We start from the raw sequence: 19,158 nt of genomic DNA, 5'->3' as shown, positions 1-19,158 counted from the left end.
AGTTAATTAGCTATGACATGTAAATGGAAGGTTTGAATTCTTGTTGAAACGTTCATGCAAAGTGAGAAATGAAACGATCAAAAGTGAAATCTTGTACAACTTCTGCGTACCGTATCAAATCTCCAAGTCATTGACAAGGTAAAAAAAATTTTATTGGCACATGTGTATAATACTAACATCAAATTGCAACATAACTGCAGGTATTTAATGGCGTGAATGTACGTTCTTCGCATACTGTTTTATTGTATTTTAATCTTCCACAGTCTTGCAAAGTACACGATTATACAATAGACATTGTAAAAGCTTCGGAGATGTGTAATTACCTACTAAACTGTAAAAAGTATTTACATAGGTTTTGTCGTCAGTTTCAACTTAGTATAACGTATAACGTATAACGGATTCGGCAACGACTTTGAACTCACACCGTAGGTAGATCAATCAGGAAACTTTTGAAAATTATCATATAATTTTCTACAGTAGGTATAAGAAAAAGAAAAAGCTTGATTCACGCGGCGTGTACACATAATAGATGTGATACGTACAACTAGATTACGTATTTCATTAGAAGCCATAAATCTCATAACTTTTCTACCGTGGCGGAGAACTGGGATACATATGTACAAGCAATATTCTCCGAGAATTTTTATTTTCTCTTCAACACTTCTACACAAGTGGTTATTTATCAAGAGTAAACGAGGCTTAACACGGTCTTTGAGGATGTATACCTATATAAGACAAACATCGGAGCTACAGCTTTAATCATTATTCTTTCATCTGGAGTGTATAATAATAAATGGTGTAAATATATTATACATGAAACGAGTTCACTTCTGTCTATTTAGCTCTGAGTTCGCGGTGTGGCTCTTTTCGTCGTGTAAGTGATAGTTTTCAAATCAGCTGGACTCCCGGACGTCTTCAACATATTCCGGGTGGTCCGATTGACAGCGGTACGATCCACCACCGATCCCCGATGCTCCGTAATTTTCTTTACAGATACCTGAAAAAAAAATAACCACACGCAAATTATTCACTTTATGAGGTATATATTCAACGTCGAGAATCCCGTAGCAACGGGAAGTTTTAGTGATTCTGTTTTCTCCTCGCTTTTCACGATGCCAATAAATTGATTCCGCAACTCGCTTGGATACTTTTGAAAATGATACGAAGAGTAACCGTGAATAAGATTCTCAGCTTTGCTCAACAATGTTTAAAAGCGCGTTACACGCGCACCTTCATTAAACGACCTGAAAGCAAAAAGATTGTTGAGCAAAAGGGTTTAACATGACCTGACATGCGTTTCTTGAATTCGCAACTTTCCAATCGGCAAACTGAGCGATCATAGGGCTGCGAAGTGTTGAGAGAAATGCGGCTTTAACCCACGAAACGTTATAGAAATGACGTCCGTACGTGGTACAGGAATTTCTTCATGTAATCATTTTACCAGTTACTATAATCCGGATGCACCGTATCAGATAGTCCGAGGTGGCAAGATTCGTGAAAAAATACATGACCAAATCAATGCCTGCGTAATGCAAAATCAAGCGTGGATAATTGAGATGCGGAGAACAATTTTTTGATCATCGTGTAACCTGTGACGTCATCGTGCGTCGTTTTACCTGAGAAACAACAAAGTTTGAAAACTAATTGAGAAGATAAAAACTACAGTAAAACAACGACAAAAAATACAAAAAGAAATAATTTAATGGCTGCCTCGTATTAGCCGAACAGGTTGTGCGAAAAATATACATATACATGTACAACGCGCATTCGCATTGAGTCGTGTGTGTGCCAGCGTGGGATGTATGTGAGAGATGCGAAAAGATGGATAGACTCGTAAACCTGTCGGACGTGTAATATTTATAATCGAAAGGATTTTTCGTTTTCCTTTCTTTTTATCACGATTTCACGATTCATGTCGGCGATCGTTTTATGTATATTGAAAATGTCAAGAGGACAGGTTCGAATTAGCGTCTCCGCATTGGATTTGCCGTTGGCGAATGTCGCGCGTGGACGGAGATATTTCAGAGATTGATTGCGGCCAAATCGTGCCGAATTCTCCTTCTCATCCAGAATCGGAAAGTTTTATTTTTTAACGCCCGTGTAACGACGTTCGATTTTGGCGAGATCGCCACGAATCTACACGTAAGACTCGGTCGGTTCTCAAGTCTCGCGACATATCCGATAATCTTTCAATTTCCTCTACGTGGGCGCATAAATCAAGATGCAATTATAACTTGTTCGACCCGCATTCGCAATGGCGCAAACCTACCGCGTGAGTATATTGAAATCCGTCTTTATAATGGGTATCGTCGAATAAAACGCGACGACGCGAACCGAGATCGGATTGAAAATCGGCTCAATCACCTGCCGTAAACTATGAAACGACCGTTTTGATGAATAAAGTGTCTGCTCGGTGAGGACAGCGTGTTATTATCGATAATACTGGTAAACTATCGTCTCCGCTACCGAGCTTTCTGCACGAGCTTATTAAGTACCCCGCGGAATCGATGTTCAATTATTCAACGCGCAGGGCTGATAAGGCCCGGAATTCTTTGGGTCCAAACATCAACCCTTCGATGAAGAATCAAGCCGTCGCGTCGCGTCGATCGATCATCGAATGAATCTCTGCTGATTTGGGTTCGGGACTTGTAGGGATTTCGCCGAAGCGGATGAAGACTGCAGCAGCGAGGTTTGGACTTAAGGTCGTTTTGTTTCGGTCCTTCAACGGCCAAAGCCAGGCATTATCGATAAATTACTCCCTTCGTCTCCCGAAGCGCGTTGAGGATCCCTCCGAGTAACTGACACTCGGGAATTAACCGATTGCCCGATGGTAATTAAGCCCTGTACAAACCCCTTCGTGAGTTCCCATGCAGCGGATGGCCGGAGCGTCGTGTGTAACCATGGAAGGAGACGACCCACGTCATCCCCAGCGGTGGTACCGCGGATCGTGGGACCTGCTGCACCAGCACCGTGGAGGAAAAGAACCCTGCAGCCACTGCAGCGGCAGAGAACACCGTCGGGGAAGAAGAAGAAGAAGAGGAAGAAGAGGAAGAAGGAGAAGGAGAGAAAGAATACCTGTGTAGAACTGGGAACAGGACGCGATATTTACGAGAAGGGCTGGTGCAGTATTTCTTTCTCTCGCTCCATCCACCGCACGCTTTCGAAACCCCTCGCTCTGCGTCCTCGTCTTCGTCTTTCGGCCTGAGCTTAACCATGACGCGTAATTGTACCGCCGAGCCACCTCTGATTTATTGGGTTATTACCTGCACAATCCCCCGCAAGAACGAAACGAAAAACAAAAATAACAACACGTAATAAGAAATAAAAAGAACCAAATTCTTACCACGGGCAGTATAACGAACTCTTGCAGTCATCCAACCAAATGAATCGGTACAAGTTCATTCCTTCGAATCGAGCACACCTAACAACCATGGACGTTGTTCCAAGATTGAAAATATAACAACCAGAAATCTCTACCTTGATGTGACAAGCTGTTCCAGACCCACGAGCTGGACCACATTTAATTATGAACGGTATTTTCTTGACCTCAGAAGTGCTGAATTCACAATGGTTTTCTTTTTTATAGAGATCATCAAACGGAACACCAAAAAATTGTTAACCTTTCGGCCCGAATGAAACTCCAAGAAAACCATATTGAATTCACCACATTTAATGTCTATTAGTACCGTTTGCGCTGAATTCTTTTCTTAGACAGCGCCTCATGGTGGATGCGATTTTCTCTTTTTTTCTTCCTTGGACGAACCGAAATGTACCCACATAATTCCAAAAAGACAATCAGAATTTGAGAATCGCAATCGGTGCATGAAATACGGAACTATTAGAACACTAGAGGTTCGTGTGGCGACAATTCCATATATGATTTTTGCAACATAAGAAGTCTGATCATGGTCATTTGACCAAGTATCGATGAAATTCTGAACTTCTGTCAACACCAGCTCGTGTTTTCACGGATAAGATGGAAATTAGTCGTAGTGTGAACATCGCAGCACGGCCCCCTTCATTGGGTTTTGGCAGTTTGATTCTACGGTCGGTCCTCGGCGTTACGTTCGGCAGTGTCCCGGACTGCTGCTTTCATCTGCCGATCATCTAACTTCATACTTCTCATCCTGTCTCTCTGTCTTTCACGTCCTTTCGGATTCGTACATCCCACCTGAAATGTACCAACTCAATTACGTGCGACCACCTACTTTACTCAGGCCTTTTCGATACTTCACTCAATCTTGAACCAACAACTGATCGACCCTCTGTTATAATCAATTCCACACTCGTAAATAAATCAGATTATGTCAAACACCATCAATCCAAGAACGTCTGACAAATATTCTCCCGAGAACCATCACTTCGTTTATAAATATCAATCATAACACCGCGAAAACCTTCAGGTGCGATCAATTTAAGCGAGAAAAAAGACTTGAACAAAATCAACAGTCCACATCGGATGTTACAAGACGGGCAATTTTTGGTTCTAATCGAAAAAAATGTCCCACTGCAATCAATCGTCGTTCCGCCTGTTCTACGGGGGTATTTGCCAGGCGTTAGAATAATGAATAAGTGATAGTGACGAGGCGAGCGACGGAGAGCCACGCGTTCCGAAGTCCAACCCCTGCAGCAGGGAACCAAGGATGCTCGGTACGTACGTCCGTGGCTGCGGCGACTGGCGTGCGGTCAGTATTTTTTCTACATAAAAACGAAACAAAACAGAGTCGACAGAAATTACACGTATAGATGGCATTGATGTATGGCTCGAGCTCGTTTTGATAGATCCAGCGTGGCTCTCGCACTATAATCATTCGTAGTGTTTCTCACCGCCGCCATGAGAAATCCTCCATTATTTTACGCTATATCTTTTTATTTCCTTCTCTCTCTCTCTCTCTCTCTCTCTCTGTTTTTTCCCCTGTGTGTGGATGTTTTTTTTCCTCTCGTTCACCGTCTTTTCAACTTCGCCTGCCCGCCTGTCTCGTGCTTCGCCCTGGGATTCCCCTTCAACACTTGCACGCACACGTGAGCACAGATTCACACCGATCCCCCCGCGCTGCTGCACCCGGGGTCATGATGCACCGCAGCCGCCGTTACAATGGAGGATAATAATCTCCCGCCGAATCCTCGCCACACACAGCACGAATCGGACCCTTCAAATTTCTTACTTATTTATTATCGTTCCGTTCTTTTTCTCCCTTTTCCTCCTCGCCGCTGCCATTTTTCTACGTCCGAAACTTATCGCGCGCGATCGATCGAACAACACCCGGGATAGGTGTAACGCACGTACCTACGGAAAAATCGGGGCTCCATCGTGCGTGGGTCGAACTCCTGAGCCATGACCTCTGACCCTGATTAAACACCCGTCGACGGTCGGTCGGTATACGACATTATAGGGAAGCGGATTAAAATCGAGCGAGAGGCGATGGCCGGACGAATTCCTCATTTCTGTTTAGGTACAATATCCTAGAAAATCGCTTACCCCATCAATTTATCTATCGTAGGTTGCATCGGATCGGCTCGGATATCGATCAGCAATTTAATTATAGACCGACGGGATCGAAATATATGTATAACCTACCTGCACACCGAATATGTACGATATTCCGCCGCGGAGGTTACGCGGGTATCGCATGTTTGCCTTTACCCTCCAATCTGATCTTCGTCTTCCTCTTGTTCCTATACAACGTCGGCTTTAGATTTAAACTTTCGAAATTTACCTCCAATCATCTCGCGTCGATATCAATACGCCGCCGCATCACCTGCCAGGCTAATTGCATCCGTACCTGTGGTGCGCACCTTTGACATCTCTGACAGAACTTCCTGGCTAATCATTATCATACCCACGGTCTCTAATCAACATGCGTCGAAATAACCGCTAAACATGGTTAGAGCTATGTTTCTTGTGTGGTTTATAACGGTGATATTTTCACGATTTATACGCCTCAAAGAAACTGACAGGTGAAATTATTTTTCCTATTCTCAAAACTGTCGTCACGAACTTTTCGTATTCACGTTTTTTGCACTGATCCGTTAGGAGCACGCATGAGGACGCAAAATCCCGCCTATTTTTGTACGCAATTTAATAGAAACTTAATCGAAGCTTCGCAGCAATTAAATTCGTCGTTGCCACGCTTTCGATGAGCGTGTGCGATGATTAATTCATTCGATAAAAGTTCTCATGAATCTAAAAAGAAACTTGAACGCCTTGTATAATACCTAAGCTAACCGACCACCTAAAGAGGACCCTGTAATTATCTTCGATATTTTAGAATTCCAATAAATTATTAGAACACAGCTCTTTCCCGATTAAATTATGACCACAGATCTGCGTGGACATTTCGCTTCTTACAAGCGGTAAAATTGTACTCGTGCGTGCAGAAAAAATTGAAAAAATTTTCTGAATCTATAAAAGATCTTCGATAGAACGAGTATGAATGTAATGAAACCAGGAACCATAATAAATTGACTGTCGTAATATTATACCTACAGAAAATACCGGTTATCGAGATATTTACTAGTTTTTCGAACCCATGTGAAATAGGTCTAATTATTTCACCAGTTTTCCTTGCTTTGTTTCTTTGCTCCGGTAAAATCTACAGACAACATTCTTGAGCGAGCCGAGCTGGTGGTTTTCTGCAGATCAGGGATCGACAAAAAAACGAAAATCTGTTCTTGGAAAGTTGAGAGGGAACACGAAGGCCCCCGTCGGTGATTTGATCCACGTCATGCGTGACACGCACCACGCACCACGGAGAATCTTCCTCCGGGCGGAATGCTGCTCCAGGGTTTCATGATTTTTTCTTTTACGTACACTCTTTCTTTATTTTCATTTGCCTTCTTTTCAATCTCTCGTCTCTTTTAATCAAACTTATTCCTGCGAACGATGAATATTCACGAATATCTTATATATTATAGGTATTCACCGAAGATGCTGCGCAAACCGCCGCCGAATTACGTTCATCGTCAGCCAAGTTTTAACGCGCTGAATCAAATGCTCCCTCTGTATGTCAACGCCCGTTCACAAATTGCCTGCGGAAAAAAGCTTTTAAATTTATTATAATTTGAAACAAACGAATTGAGACCACGAATTGAAAAAATACCCTTTATTTGCATCACATTTTCTGACGATCTGAAAATTTCATCAACAAATGCGATAAAACTTCACGTGTCATGCCGAAGGTGAAAAACTCAACAATCGTCAATATTTATTGAAATGATCATTTTACGAGTTATTCAATTTTTACTGCAAAGAAGAGTATAACTTATACTTGTTCCAGAAATAACCGTAACACAAACTAAAGCTACGTGTTCGTGTTGTGAAAAATAAACTCGTAATTGTTCTGTAAAAAACGCCGAATAGTCGTCATAAAGAGATTAAATATCTTTCAGGCGTCTCTTTGCCGTTTTATGAACTCCTGGCTATGTACGGCAGTTGTTATTTCGTGTGTTTGAAAATTTCAGAGCCTGTCGCAATCAAAATCAAGCTGACTTTTTTAACATTTGCCTTTGCAGCTCGAGCCTGAATTGGTGAATATAACCAAACGACGCTTTATACAAACAACAATTTTCCGGTTCTCGATAAAATGGTTCCAGGTCTTGGTGTTACATCCATTTTCAGAATATTATTACAAAGAGATACCTGCAGACGAATCCGTCGAAAGGAACGAATACTAAACAAAGAAAAGTTCAGATAACAAATAAATAAGAAACTAGATATGCACAGCGCACGGTCGATGCGTATGAGAAATAACGCGATGTTTTTGATTGGCGGGTTTAGGTGACGAAGGGATTTATACAATTACGTTAGGTGCGATGAGGTTAACCTAACTGACCAACGGGTTGCGTGATTCTTGAGGGGAACGTGGAAGGATGGCAGAGGAGGAGGGGAAGGGGAGGTTTGACGAGGAACGCGTCGTGCCCACCTACTAGACACACGACACGCACCCTGGAGACACGCACGCAAACATCCCCGTCCTCGAAAATCCCTATATAGAGCAGGATATGTAAGGTGCTAGGCAAACAACTCAATGCAAATAATAACGCTGGGTGGATAAGTTTAGTTTCCGTGCAGTATTGAAAGCATGGACGTGCATGAATCGGGCGAGGAATAATTAGGAAATCGGTGCCGATCGATCGTAATCGCCGAATTGCGGTTCGACGTTCGGAATTATGCGGTGCGCAGGTAAGCGATAGTAAATCATTCCGATGGAAATGTATTTCGTGAAAAATAAAAAAATCTGTAAGTAGGTAATATCATTCTAGCGATGGAGGAAAAATTTATAGAGAGATCCGCGGATGCAGAGTGGAAACGAGAATATCTGAGCTGGACGAATATTCACGTACTTATGCATGGCTGCGGTACGTTTGCAACCGATTCGGTATTTCCCCACCCCTTCCGGCACGTGGGTGGAATCGATAAGGGAGGATGTGATATATCTATAAGCGAGCTCGAAATGACATGCTAATACAAACGGAGCCGGACTAACTCGAGACTCGAAGGCGTTGCCCAAAACTCACCCCGAATTCGTGGTTGGTCGGTATACCGCGAGGGCGGCGCCTCTGTCGGACAAAGATTTATATTCCTGGTTGAAGTCAAATGTGGTTTCTTGCTTGGCGAGTTCCCCGACAACCGCCGGCTCGGGTCCGCCGCTTCTGATCGTCGGCCTCGCCTTACGACTTATCGTACTGTTATACGATTCAACGAGTTATACAACGCCAACGCTTCGTGAAGATCGCGGCTGAATCCGTGTCTAAAATTTCAACCGGAGGCTATTTCTAGCAAATTTACACTCAGTTTTTAAAATTTGTTTAGAACTGGTAACGAAACTTTGCCCAATCCTTTACAGACCCAAAATGCGCTTATTTTTACTCGTCAATTAGGTTGCCTTTGATGAATTTTCGAAGGAATAATCGAATTACTTCAAACAGATTGCGGACTTTTGGATTCAGAATTAAATCTTATGATTTTTCAATGTCTTATACAGAAGGCAAGTCAAAGGTAGAAAGAATATTATGATCCACTATCAGTGTCGTCTCAGTTCCGCTCGTTTTAACTTCCATCACAGCACTGCATTGTCTGTGTGTAGTGAAAAATGGCAATTGCCGAGTGGAAAGGCTGCAATCACGGCGGTAATTTTTGTCGAGATTTATCCGGTTGACCTGCAGACCTCATTAACCGCATCGATCAAAATCCGTCAGATCCGACACAAACGTCGAGCGCATAATGCGTTCGCGGTGTATGAATGTAAACATGAAGGTAATTACGGCAGGCATACTTACGTATATCTATAACGGCGCAAAGTCGGAATAGCATGACGCGGCATGCCGCTTGACGAACGAGTCCATAAATTTGGCGGAGGGTGTACGGTAAATGGGACAAACTGTAGTCGTTTTACCGCAGTTGGGGCTAAAAAAGAGAAGAGTTTTCTATTCTCTAAGACTTTTTCTCCTTACCAAAGCCGTAAAGACTCGGAGAAAGGATCGAAGATTGTATTATATACATGTATACCTACGAAGGGGGCTAAAGGATAATATCCAGGATCGCCGGGAGATCCGGGTTAGTTCGGGTCGATCGGCTGCGTTTGGCCGCGGCCGTAAGACCGATAACGCCATAAGATTGGACCATGGTCGGTCGTGCATCACTAGAGCTAAGCGAACTCTTGGCAGGATAATGGTATCCCTCTTCCAGCTCTGCGGCTCAACGTTCTGGCTGAAGCCATGCCGCGTTTGATTGATAGGCACACCCAGCCTCGCTGCTCGAGGTCCTGGCTGGCTAGTCGCGAATCGCAAAAAATCACTCGGATGCATCGACGCTGCAACGGGACGTTCCGAAGGAATCTGGCATCCTTGAGCCACGTGCTTCAGCCATCTTATTTCCATTCGTGCATCGAAGACTCGAGCGGTTCTCCGTTTCAAGTCCATGTTCTACGTGGACTGCATGGACTACGCACACTGTTCTACGAACACTGGGTCGGTTTGAAAGTGGATTTTTTCATTTCAGGTCATGTAGCTCAGGCTTGGGGTGGAGCCCCTTTTAATACCGGCTAGAACATAGGTAGCCGAATATCACGTTGGTAATATAACCAGATTATCCCTACGTGTGAACCATTTCCTTTTATCGCAGTATATCAACTTTAATAACGGTATCAATTCAATTTTATCAAAAAGGTAGTTAGGCGCCTATAACATACACGCCGGTGTTTAGTTGGTACATGTCCGATGCTTATTACCAGCTTGCGCTGCTCGATAGAATGATAAATTACCGACGGTTGTGATTTTGCACCTAAATAGTCACGCCATGCCGCTTCACGTCTCCGGAAACTAACTTTCTGCCTGTATACTGATTAATGTGAGAATGAATCGTTTATCAATGAAATGCCAGCTGTGATATAGAAAACTATTTTGATTAACGGACGAGTTACGAAGACGCTTTTACGATGAAGCTAATATTTCTTTCCCGGTCTCTAATCTTCCGGACACACCGAAGCACCGGACTTTGATCGAGTTCTTCAATTCAATCAGTTGAGTAATAGAGTGAGGTGCTGACCTCAGAGTCACTCGGCTCTAGGGGTTATAAGTCTAATGAAAATTCGACTGGTCAGAAGGGGAAACAAATGAATGTATCAAAATGACGGAACCTTGTTCGGAACGAACCACCATAGTCTCGCTTTAATGCCTTATTCAAGACGCAAGTTCAGCATTAGGTAATTAGGTACCTTCATCATCGGCAGGTAGGTACGTATAAGGACGAACTCGTGCGAAAGTTCGATTAATATCAGATACTACCCGGAGATTCGGAACGTCCGTTTATGCACGCATGCAAATGTCTCAGCTTTATCGTAACGTAACCCGAGTATATATCGACCTGGGATAACGGCCACCTCCTCGTATCCCAACCCCTGTGCAAGATCCATGGCGTACAGCCATGAACCACCGGCGACCGGAAACCATTCCTTCGGCGTCCGGCGCACGGTTACCTTTCCGGTTTTACGGAGCATGTGTCCGAATTTGCGTGCAGTTATTATGGAGTAGGATCCTACGGTAGACCCTGGAATTGGAGTCGAGCTCGGGAAATTTTTGTTTTATGGTTTAAGAAGTCGACCAGAAATCGTTGCTCCTGATACTTAAAGTTCTTGACTTCAAACATCACTTGCCACTGACGTGGCCTAACTATTAGGGTGGTTTGTCGTAAGTGATGAGGATGTAGGGTCCGAGCACCAACAGATGACCAGTTACGGCAGATAAATACTCTTATAGTGAATCACTACGAGGATGTAGTGTCATAATGAGTGTGTCGAAACGGTCATTTATTTTATGTCCCTGACCGTAAAACTATGCGGTTTTGCAATTGCATGAACCGAGTAATGGAATGAAAGCAAAACGGGACGAGATCCGAGGATGACTACCATCTTTGGGTTGCCGAAAATCGTCGTACTCACGAATGAAGCCTCCCCCTTGAAACTGTGGAAATGTGGGGTTTTCTCGATTACCGTTTCCTTCCCTTTGGCAGAGAAACTGGGCCTCCGCGATCTTGGAATAAATGGTAGGGGGACACTCCGGAATGAGCATCACGCGGATATGGAACGAGACGGTGTAAGGTAATAACATGGCAGGACCCAGAAACGAAGGAATGAAGGCACAATTATTATCGGTGGTGGTCGCAGGTTGCTGCGGTGTGGAGAAGTCGGCGTCTGAAGTGGTGTAGAGAGTCGACGGACAGATGGACTGACTAACGGACGGACGATTGGACGGGCAAGCAGACAGACAGACAGCTAGCGCAGGGGCCTTCTTCTTCTTCTCCGACTTCGAGAGGCCCGGGTCTCGCGCAATTAGGGGGGCCCAACAGCCCGCCAACCCCAGTATTATCCCCAATTATCTGCGTACTTTGAGGTTGGGCCTTCGTCCCTGAAGGGCACACGGGCCCCGCACTCGGGGGGCTTTCGCCTTGCCGCGTGTAGCCGCGAGGCTCGCATCCACGCCGAGGAACGGAGAGTGCAGCGACGATACCACGAAGATTCAGGACCATTATGTGGCGTCTACGTTAGTGTTGCAGTGCCAGGAACCCGAACATACCCCGAATCGTGAACTAAACGGCTCCGCGCGATGCCGCAAGGGCCCAAAATCACCTGGGACCAGGGCGACCTCGTCGCGGTCCGCAAACCGAGCGAGCCGTCTGACTGATTCGAACCAGTTCTTCACCGATTATCATCCCTCTTCGTGTCAAGGTCAATAGTAGTACTTTGACAGTGGTACCACGTATAAAGCGGTGTATACCAAATAGAAAGAGGGCAGAGATGTTGTCACGTATAATTCGATGTCGTTTGGTTAGTAGCAGAGAGTAGGTTCCTCATTATATGGTTGTATAGACCACTTGAATCAGTCCACGCGTTTAATCGCATCGTTAGTTATAATCACAACTCGAGTTTGCCAAAATGATTACCCTGGTATAAATTTTCGAATGATTGTCGTTCAAAACAATTTCAATGGATCTGAAGAGTAAAAGGAGTGTACGTGTTTGTGATCCGTACGCCTAGCAGACACCACAATATCGCGAGAGAAAATTTCGAAGGGTCTACAAAGAGCAGCTGCGACATTTGCTCCTGTGATTACTCTATTACGCGAAAGAACTAGTAATCTACATGGATATTTTAACTCAGTACGTTTTGCCCAGTGAAATAAAATTGGATCCTAAAAGTTGTTTGTGGTGGCGTTATATACCTATACACTTTCACGCTTTTCTCCTTTTTGATTGCATATTTGAAACGGAACGCCAAGAGCGGCACAAAACCTAGGCCCAATGCAGCCCGCCCCGTCCTCGGAGCGCCCTTTAATTACTCGGTGTTTTACGACCCGAGTGCCGCGAATGTCATTTGTTTGTTCAAACACGCCGGAAGTTCGAGCTAATTGATTATCTGCTAATTTGTACATCGCCTGTTTAGAAGACCCGCTGCGCTCTGCTCCGGTTTGCGTCTGTTGCGCTTAATATTCCGCCTATTCCCCCCGATCCTCCGGCGCTTTTTTCTCGCTTTTTCCGTACTCAGCATTCTCGAGCTACCGACGTGCTCATCCAATTAACCAAACCAGTAATTAAGCTACGTCGAGACCGATTCTTGCGCTCTCGCTGTGACAACAGAAGCAAATTTGTACCTACTACCTGCGAGCCAGCGACTTTGTACATTCGAATTATTCATTACCCGTTGGCCCCATCACTCGTTGTACCCCCCATGAGACTCGGAGAACCTAAATCTTTGGATAAGGTGACTGGATTGCTTTCCTCGTAAATTGAAATCGACAATTTTTGGAAGGTTGTATAGAAATACAGCGGGACCAAACTTTCGGTTGTTAAATTGTCGCAGACCATCGAGAACCGATAAGCAAATGATAAACGAAAAAACGAAGATCGCGTTGATTTCGATATTAATCATGAAATAACCAATGCAAAGGCACGAATACTTGCAGGGATATAATATAATACATGATTAGCTTGACTCTAGCATAGCCTCGTTCGCCTGGAAAATTGTGCGTGAAAGCAAAGGTCACAGACTGCGGTTATGCCTTCCGATAATTTAATCCACTCACGGATTGAATAGGTACAAATGTTTCTTCAAGAAGTCGCGACTATTATTCGGATGATTCCTTAAGAAAGTGTGCGAAGCGATGCATAGAAAAATAATCGGACAACTGAGTGCCAGATGCTGAACCAATGTTACTACGGAAGGCCTTCAAGGTCCTGATGGGGGAACTTAAATTCGCCTCGATTCAGATTCGACGAGGTGCTTATTCGATTCCATTTTTAATCAATATTAAAGAAGTTAATCACAGACGTGGTTAGTGGTAAAAACGATTTGGTCGAAATGGATCTGCACAGTTCTTGAAAAAATGGATCTGCACAGTTCTTGAAACGAATGAAAACCAACCCGCGAAGCAGAAGCCGTATATAAGGAAGGGGAGAGTGAGTGCATAAATCACGTATCCTAGATCCAGAGAGATGACAAAATACAGCAAGGATATTCATCCGCGTTCCGAGAATCACAGACGTATCCAAAAACATATCCCGGAGGAAAAGAGGAGCCAGACATCCTAAATGCGAGGACAGGAAGCGATCGGAGGCGCCGCTCTGCCGCCGAGACAATCCGACCGTCCCGTCGTCCCCGTCGCCCTGATCCACCTCCTCGCCTGTCCTGGGGGCAGGTTTTGCCCCAAAGGTCCGAGACGAAAAGAGGAAAGGACCGCTGCCAAGCATGAACAGAGAAAGAAATAGAGGACCGCAGGACGTGGGGCGTAACCGGGCGATGCGGCGCCCTTTCAAAGCGGACTTTCGTCTTCTCTCTCGTTCGGTATACGAAGAGGACGGTGAATCGGAGGGGGCGCGTTATGCTGAAACTGGGAGCCCGCGAGATAAGATCCTCTCGTTATCGACTCGGCTCCTGTGCCCCTTGGCGAAAACTATCGCGGTTAAATTAATCGGCCCCGATCCCCGACTGGTTTTGCCGATGCGCTCGAACAGCGGATACTTTTTTCGAGCTTCGAACGGAGTTGCGTCGACGCGACTCCGTCACGCCGTTACTGCGTGGCGTGTTTTTCGTGCGTGGTGCGATAAAACGTGATCAAGAATTTAATCTCTGCGGCCAACGAGTAACTAGTAATGAAAAATTAAAGAATGACGCAGAGAACGTTAGGGAAGCGTGGAAATTATGGTTTACCCTCTTCCGCAAAGGATCTACTGAAACCGTAAATCAGAATAAACGCCCTAGCCATCTGGGGTAGCATCGGGACAGTCATAATAACACATGCCTGTGTTCAGAGAGCACGAACTTCGCAGGTGATCTGGAAGTACGATGACGTATTATAATCCAGTATAGTTATTATACTAGTGGAATTTCAGTGTTGTCTTGCCAGTATAACTTGGTTTTTCTACACCGAGGATGCGACCGTCTTCGATACCAATATCGCGTGATTCGATAGTTCTTTGTTCCTCTTCTCGCTATCGCTACTTTATAACAAACAGTATATCCCATGCCATGCTGCACGCGAGGCATTCACGCAGCCCCGAAGGCGAATCAAATTCTTTGGGATCCTCGTCGCCCAGAATCCATATCGCCATTCACCGATCTTATGTACCTGCGGTTGCATGCTTCAACTTTCACCGAACATTGTGACACGTGAAAACGTGACTTGTTTCAATGCAGATGAATTCCATCGCATTTGCACTTTATCGAAAACTAGGAAGATCAGAGACCGAATAGAATGAAATTTGTCGACTCTGATAATCTTGCCCAGTAATTTCAATTTGTTTAGTATAAATGAATAGCGTGAAATCTAATGCTAGGTTACAATTGCTTGGAGTGCGAGCGTAACGCGTGTATTTCCGAGTCGACTCGTGGCCGGAGGAATTCATGAGCGCAAATAAAGTACAGAAAATGGCCCGTTACCAGCTGCAGCAGGCCCATCCCCCAAAAACCAGCAGACTGTGCAGTGTATAAATCTTTCGGGACAGTGATGCCCTGCGGTTGCCGCGGGGCCCAACTGGGACCGAAGGCTGCAGCCGCCGCGCGATTCGACGCCGTCAAGGTTTACGTCGCGTTCTTCTCGGAGGACTCGAACTAACCTACGAGATCACAACGGTCTAGGCTAAATCTATTGAGTCAATCTAATCCTCGTATAAAAGGGAAATCGGAAAAATCGTCAAAATTGATCATAGGATTTAAGTCCAAGAATTTGTTCAAAAGTAATTTTGCGACAAGAACGGGAGATTGTTTCCAAGACTATAGTCAAATTTATATTGCCAATTTTTGCACTCTGGGTACTACATGCAAAAGCTTGTTTTACACAGTCGTCAAATATAGGCAAATCGGTTGAAGGTTAGATATTTTTTGCTCATTTCGTAAATTCCTATAATGTTTTTTACATGAATTTTACGTGCTTCTACTTATACGCCAAATTTGAGAAAACATGAAATTACTAACTGACGGGGTAAACAATCGAGAAAGCATAGCGTATGTCCGGAATGTTGTCACAAATGAAATGTTTTTTTTCCGAGTATCATTGTTCACCAATTGAAATCCTGCTAAAAGCCGAAAATATGATCTAAGGAAAAATCGCTTACTGTCATTTGAAAAATTTGAAGTACCTCAAACGTATGAACTGTCCTTTTTAAACTTCGCTACACACATCTTTACTTTGCAACAATTTTGAAGACGGATATTAAATTAGCTAAAATTTGCCTCAATCTCTGAGAAGAAATATAGTTTACACAAGTCGTCACTACCGTGGTCGATAAAAAACAAATTCTACATCAATATTTACTTTGCAAGAAAAACTTTTTCGCCTATATTATCCATTCTCACCATGAGCTCATTGACCTTGTTCTTAATTCTAGATCCGAACATTGTGTGGCTTGGTAATTTTGATGAAACGAGCTTGAAATTTGACGCATCGGTAAAATAGAGTAATCAAGTTCACTTACGTGAGTACTTTGGGATCCATCGATTCCGACATAGCAAGCGAATTATCGTGGTTCGTCGGAGATTAGAGACAGTGAAGGACTAGCGTGTGAACTACATCCTTAACGAAAAATCGAATAACTCAGAGACAGCGAGTCGGCCATGCTTGGAACGGAGCTTGAGTACTTTCACGATCACAGGTTATACGTGGACTAAATTTTTGGGGCGAGAAAGATTTGCGAAATCACGGAAGATCGAAAGCGATAACGGCAAAAATATCCGGTGGCGAAAAGAAGGAACCGTTAAAGAAACCCGCCTCGCGCATGAGGATATAATGCACTCGGACTCGGAGGATATCCCGCGGGAGCTGCACGAGGGGCAGGTGTAAAGCGTTGCCGCAGTAGACGCCAACTGATCGCGTATAACAACGCCCGATAAAATTGTTGCTTTTCCACCAAAAATGATCATCCTCGTTGTTGTTGTTTTTTTCCGAGTGAAAAAAAGGAGTACAAAATTGTGGTAATTTAGTCCCCACCATGATCAGCCGCCTCCGCCACTTGCCCGCCACTTGACGATGCGGCGCCGATCGGACCGAGGGCCTCGCGAATGGACAATTATGGTTCGATATATGCTCGCGTCCACGCATTCATGCACACGCGTGTCTGTGTGCACGGGGGATAACCACCCATATACCTATCAGGTTAATAACAGGAGTAATTTCACAAATGAGGTCGACCCGATCAAGCCGAGTGGCCCGCGTCATCCTTTCGAAAGTTCATCGAGGTTCTTCCTTAAATTTCCGTGTTTGCAACTATTCGACTTGTGAAACTTGCGGCTGTTTCTGCAAACCCTGGAACCCACCGCGTTGCGGTAATGCTTTTCGTAGGCGAATTTTCCGCACTGGATAAAGGAGCGCAACATTTAAGCTGTATCAGCTGTACGTTTCCACCGAAGAACCGTCTGCGTGAAACAAATTCTCACTCACTTGCGCACTCCCCGAGAGGGCCTCAGCATCGTTCGCTCGATGCGGCCATTTACCCTCTGAAACTAACTATGTCACGTTGTACTTTTAATTTATCGGACTGCCGCACTTTTAGAACACCCTCCGTTATGCAGGAACGCGGCCGGGGATTCACCGTTGACACTTTCAGTCGCGTGCTTTGGTAAATTGCGAGAGAAGACGAAGAAAATACTGGACAATTGATAGTAAGGACGCGCGTATCGCGATGCGAATGCCGATGTACGTGATCCGTACGTGAATCTCGGGTGTGACTTTCAAAACGACACTTGTCACGGTTACGATGCCACGGAGTTAGAGGCAGGAGCGAGTTTTCGAAGTTTCAGGTTTTATACTATTCACAACTGAATATTCTGTGAGGCACGATGCGGTTCTCCGCCACTCGGGGAACTTGCCTGGCGCTTAACCGGCCGAGAGGGGCATACTATGAAATTAGTATAATCACGATCAAAATTACCGGAGTTCTGCCGCAGAACCACCAACCGCCGGTCAAATAGCGCGCCTTGCACTCGCCAATCAGCGAACCGGGATCGGCGGCCATCTTGCACTCGGCTCGACTCCCATTGGACGACTCAAATTACCGCGAAAGTGGATAATGCGCGCGAGAAATTAACTTTGTTACCCGCTTTGCCTTGCTCCTTTATTATTCCGGTCTCAAGAACAACGAGGGCTGTCGATAGCTGGAGACTGCTAACGCGAAACAAAGCTCGGAATATTCTATACAAGGCTGAGATTTCGCTACTTCTTGGCCCCCTCGTTTTGCTATCATCATCCTCGATCGTTTGAATCTGCAGTTGCAGTCCAACTCAAGTGAACTAAAATTTCGTGTAACGATTCATGGAGACTGGCTCACGAATTCTCACCTTGAACTTGATCCCATTGACATTCTTGCCGACTTCAAAAGACGAGGAGAAAAAAGAGCACGCAGTGACACGCCAGACACCAAAACGGACACATCAACATCCTATCATGGGTTTCGGCGGAGAATGAATGTACCGATAATTTTGAATTCTTACGAAACAAAGGTACGTTTGTAAGATCAGGAGTTGAAAGCACGATGAAACAGTCCAGAAACTATAATCAAATTCTCAGTTCCAATTTCCTTAATTCTTCTGCCCATGCATCTGAATCCATGTCCCGTCTGTCCGCGGCTGTGAAAAACGTGATATGATACCGGGGTGTGGTAGATGCTGCATGTTAAAAGCGTCGCTGTGAAAATCAGCCTCAAGATAAAACGGCAGCTCGCTCATTAGCAGCGTATAATCCGACCGGGACAACTCAAGGTCTGGTTCATCGCCGGGAGAGAGATTGCTCTGGATGAGTGTTATACTTAGGTGTACTCACGAAGAGAATAAATATCACGCTAGAGTGTCGGCGGAGTTGTATAAACAATTAAACGGCCCCTCCTTCGGGGCCGGGCAGCGTACGTCGCGAACGTAGGAAACGCAGAGTCCAGAACGCAGCGGGAATACGGAGATGGAGAAACTGCATGGAACACGAAGCACGAATACGCATGAACGCAGAAGGAGAACGCAGGAGGCAGGAGGCGTTCTCGTTCGAACGAGAAGGCTCGCGGCTAGGGCGGAAACGCTCGCAGCTATACGCACCGGGATATATTTTAACATCACGCTATACGGTATCGCGGGCATACGTACGTGCATACCTATATCGGGTATAAAACATTTATTTGTATAATTA

The 19,158-nt window shown here is 44.8% G+C and overlaps 1 protein-coding gene across 2 annotated transcripts; it reads right to left on the bottom strand.

Moving 5' to 3' along the window:
- Positions 1–232: 232 nt before the first annotated feature.
- Positions 233–17,817, bottom strand: LOC124294014. 2 transcript variants are annotated; one of them, XM_046737450.1, is made up of 3 exons: positions 16,466–17,817; positions 15,432–15,607; positions 233–997 (listed from the first exon to the last, which is right to left on the bottom strand). In XM_046737450.1, the coding sequence occupies exons 1-3, from the start codon at positions 16,495–16,497 to the stop codon at positions 894–896; spliced, it is 312 nt and encodes a 103-aa protein (XP_046593406.1). In that variant the 5' UTR covers positions 16,498–17,817; the 3' UTR covers positions 233–893. The 2 variants fall into 2 exon arrangements, 1 of the variants encoding a protein (XP_046593406.1); XR_006903907.1 differs by lacking the exon at positions 15,432–15,607.
- Positions 17,818–19,158: the final 1,341 nt, after the last annotated feature.

The sequence above is a fragment of the Neodiprion lecontei genome, chromosome 4 (genome assembly GCF_021901455.1).
Source record: "Neodiprion lecontei isolate iyNeoLeco1 chromosome 4, iyNeoLeco1.1, whole genome shotgun sequence".
Lineage (NCBI taxonomy): Eukaryota > Metazoa > Arthropoda > Insecta > Hymenoptera > Diprionidae > Neodiprion > Neodiprion lecontei.
The sequence above is the reverse complement of the archived record's forward strand: the minus strand, read 5'-3'. Positions and strand labels throughout refer to the sequence as shown.

Coding starts and splice junctions, on each gene's coding strand:
- LOC124294014 (XM_046737450.1), bottom strand. CDS start 16,497: ATGTCGGAATCGATGGATCCCAAAGTACTCAC. Junction 15,608..16,465: donor ATGGATCCCAAAGTACTCAC/GTAAGTGAACTT, acceptor GTGATCTCGTAG/GTTAGTTCGAGTCCTCCGAG. Junction 998..15,431: donor GGATGGGCCTGCTGCAGCTG/GTAACGGGCCAT, acceptor TTTTTTTTTCAG/GTATCTGTAAAGAAAATTAC.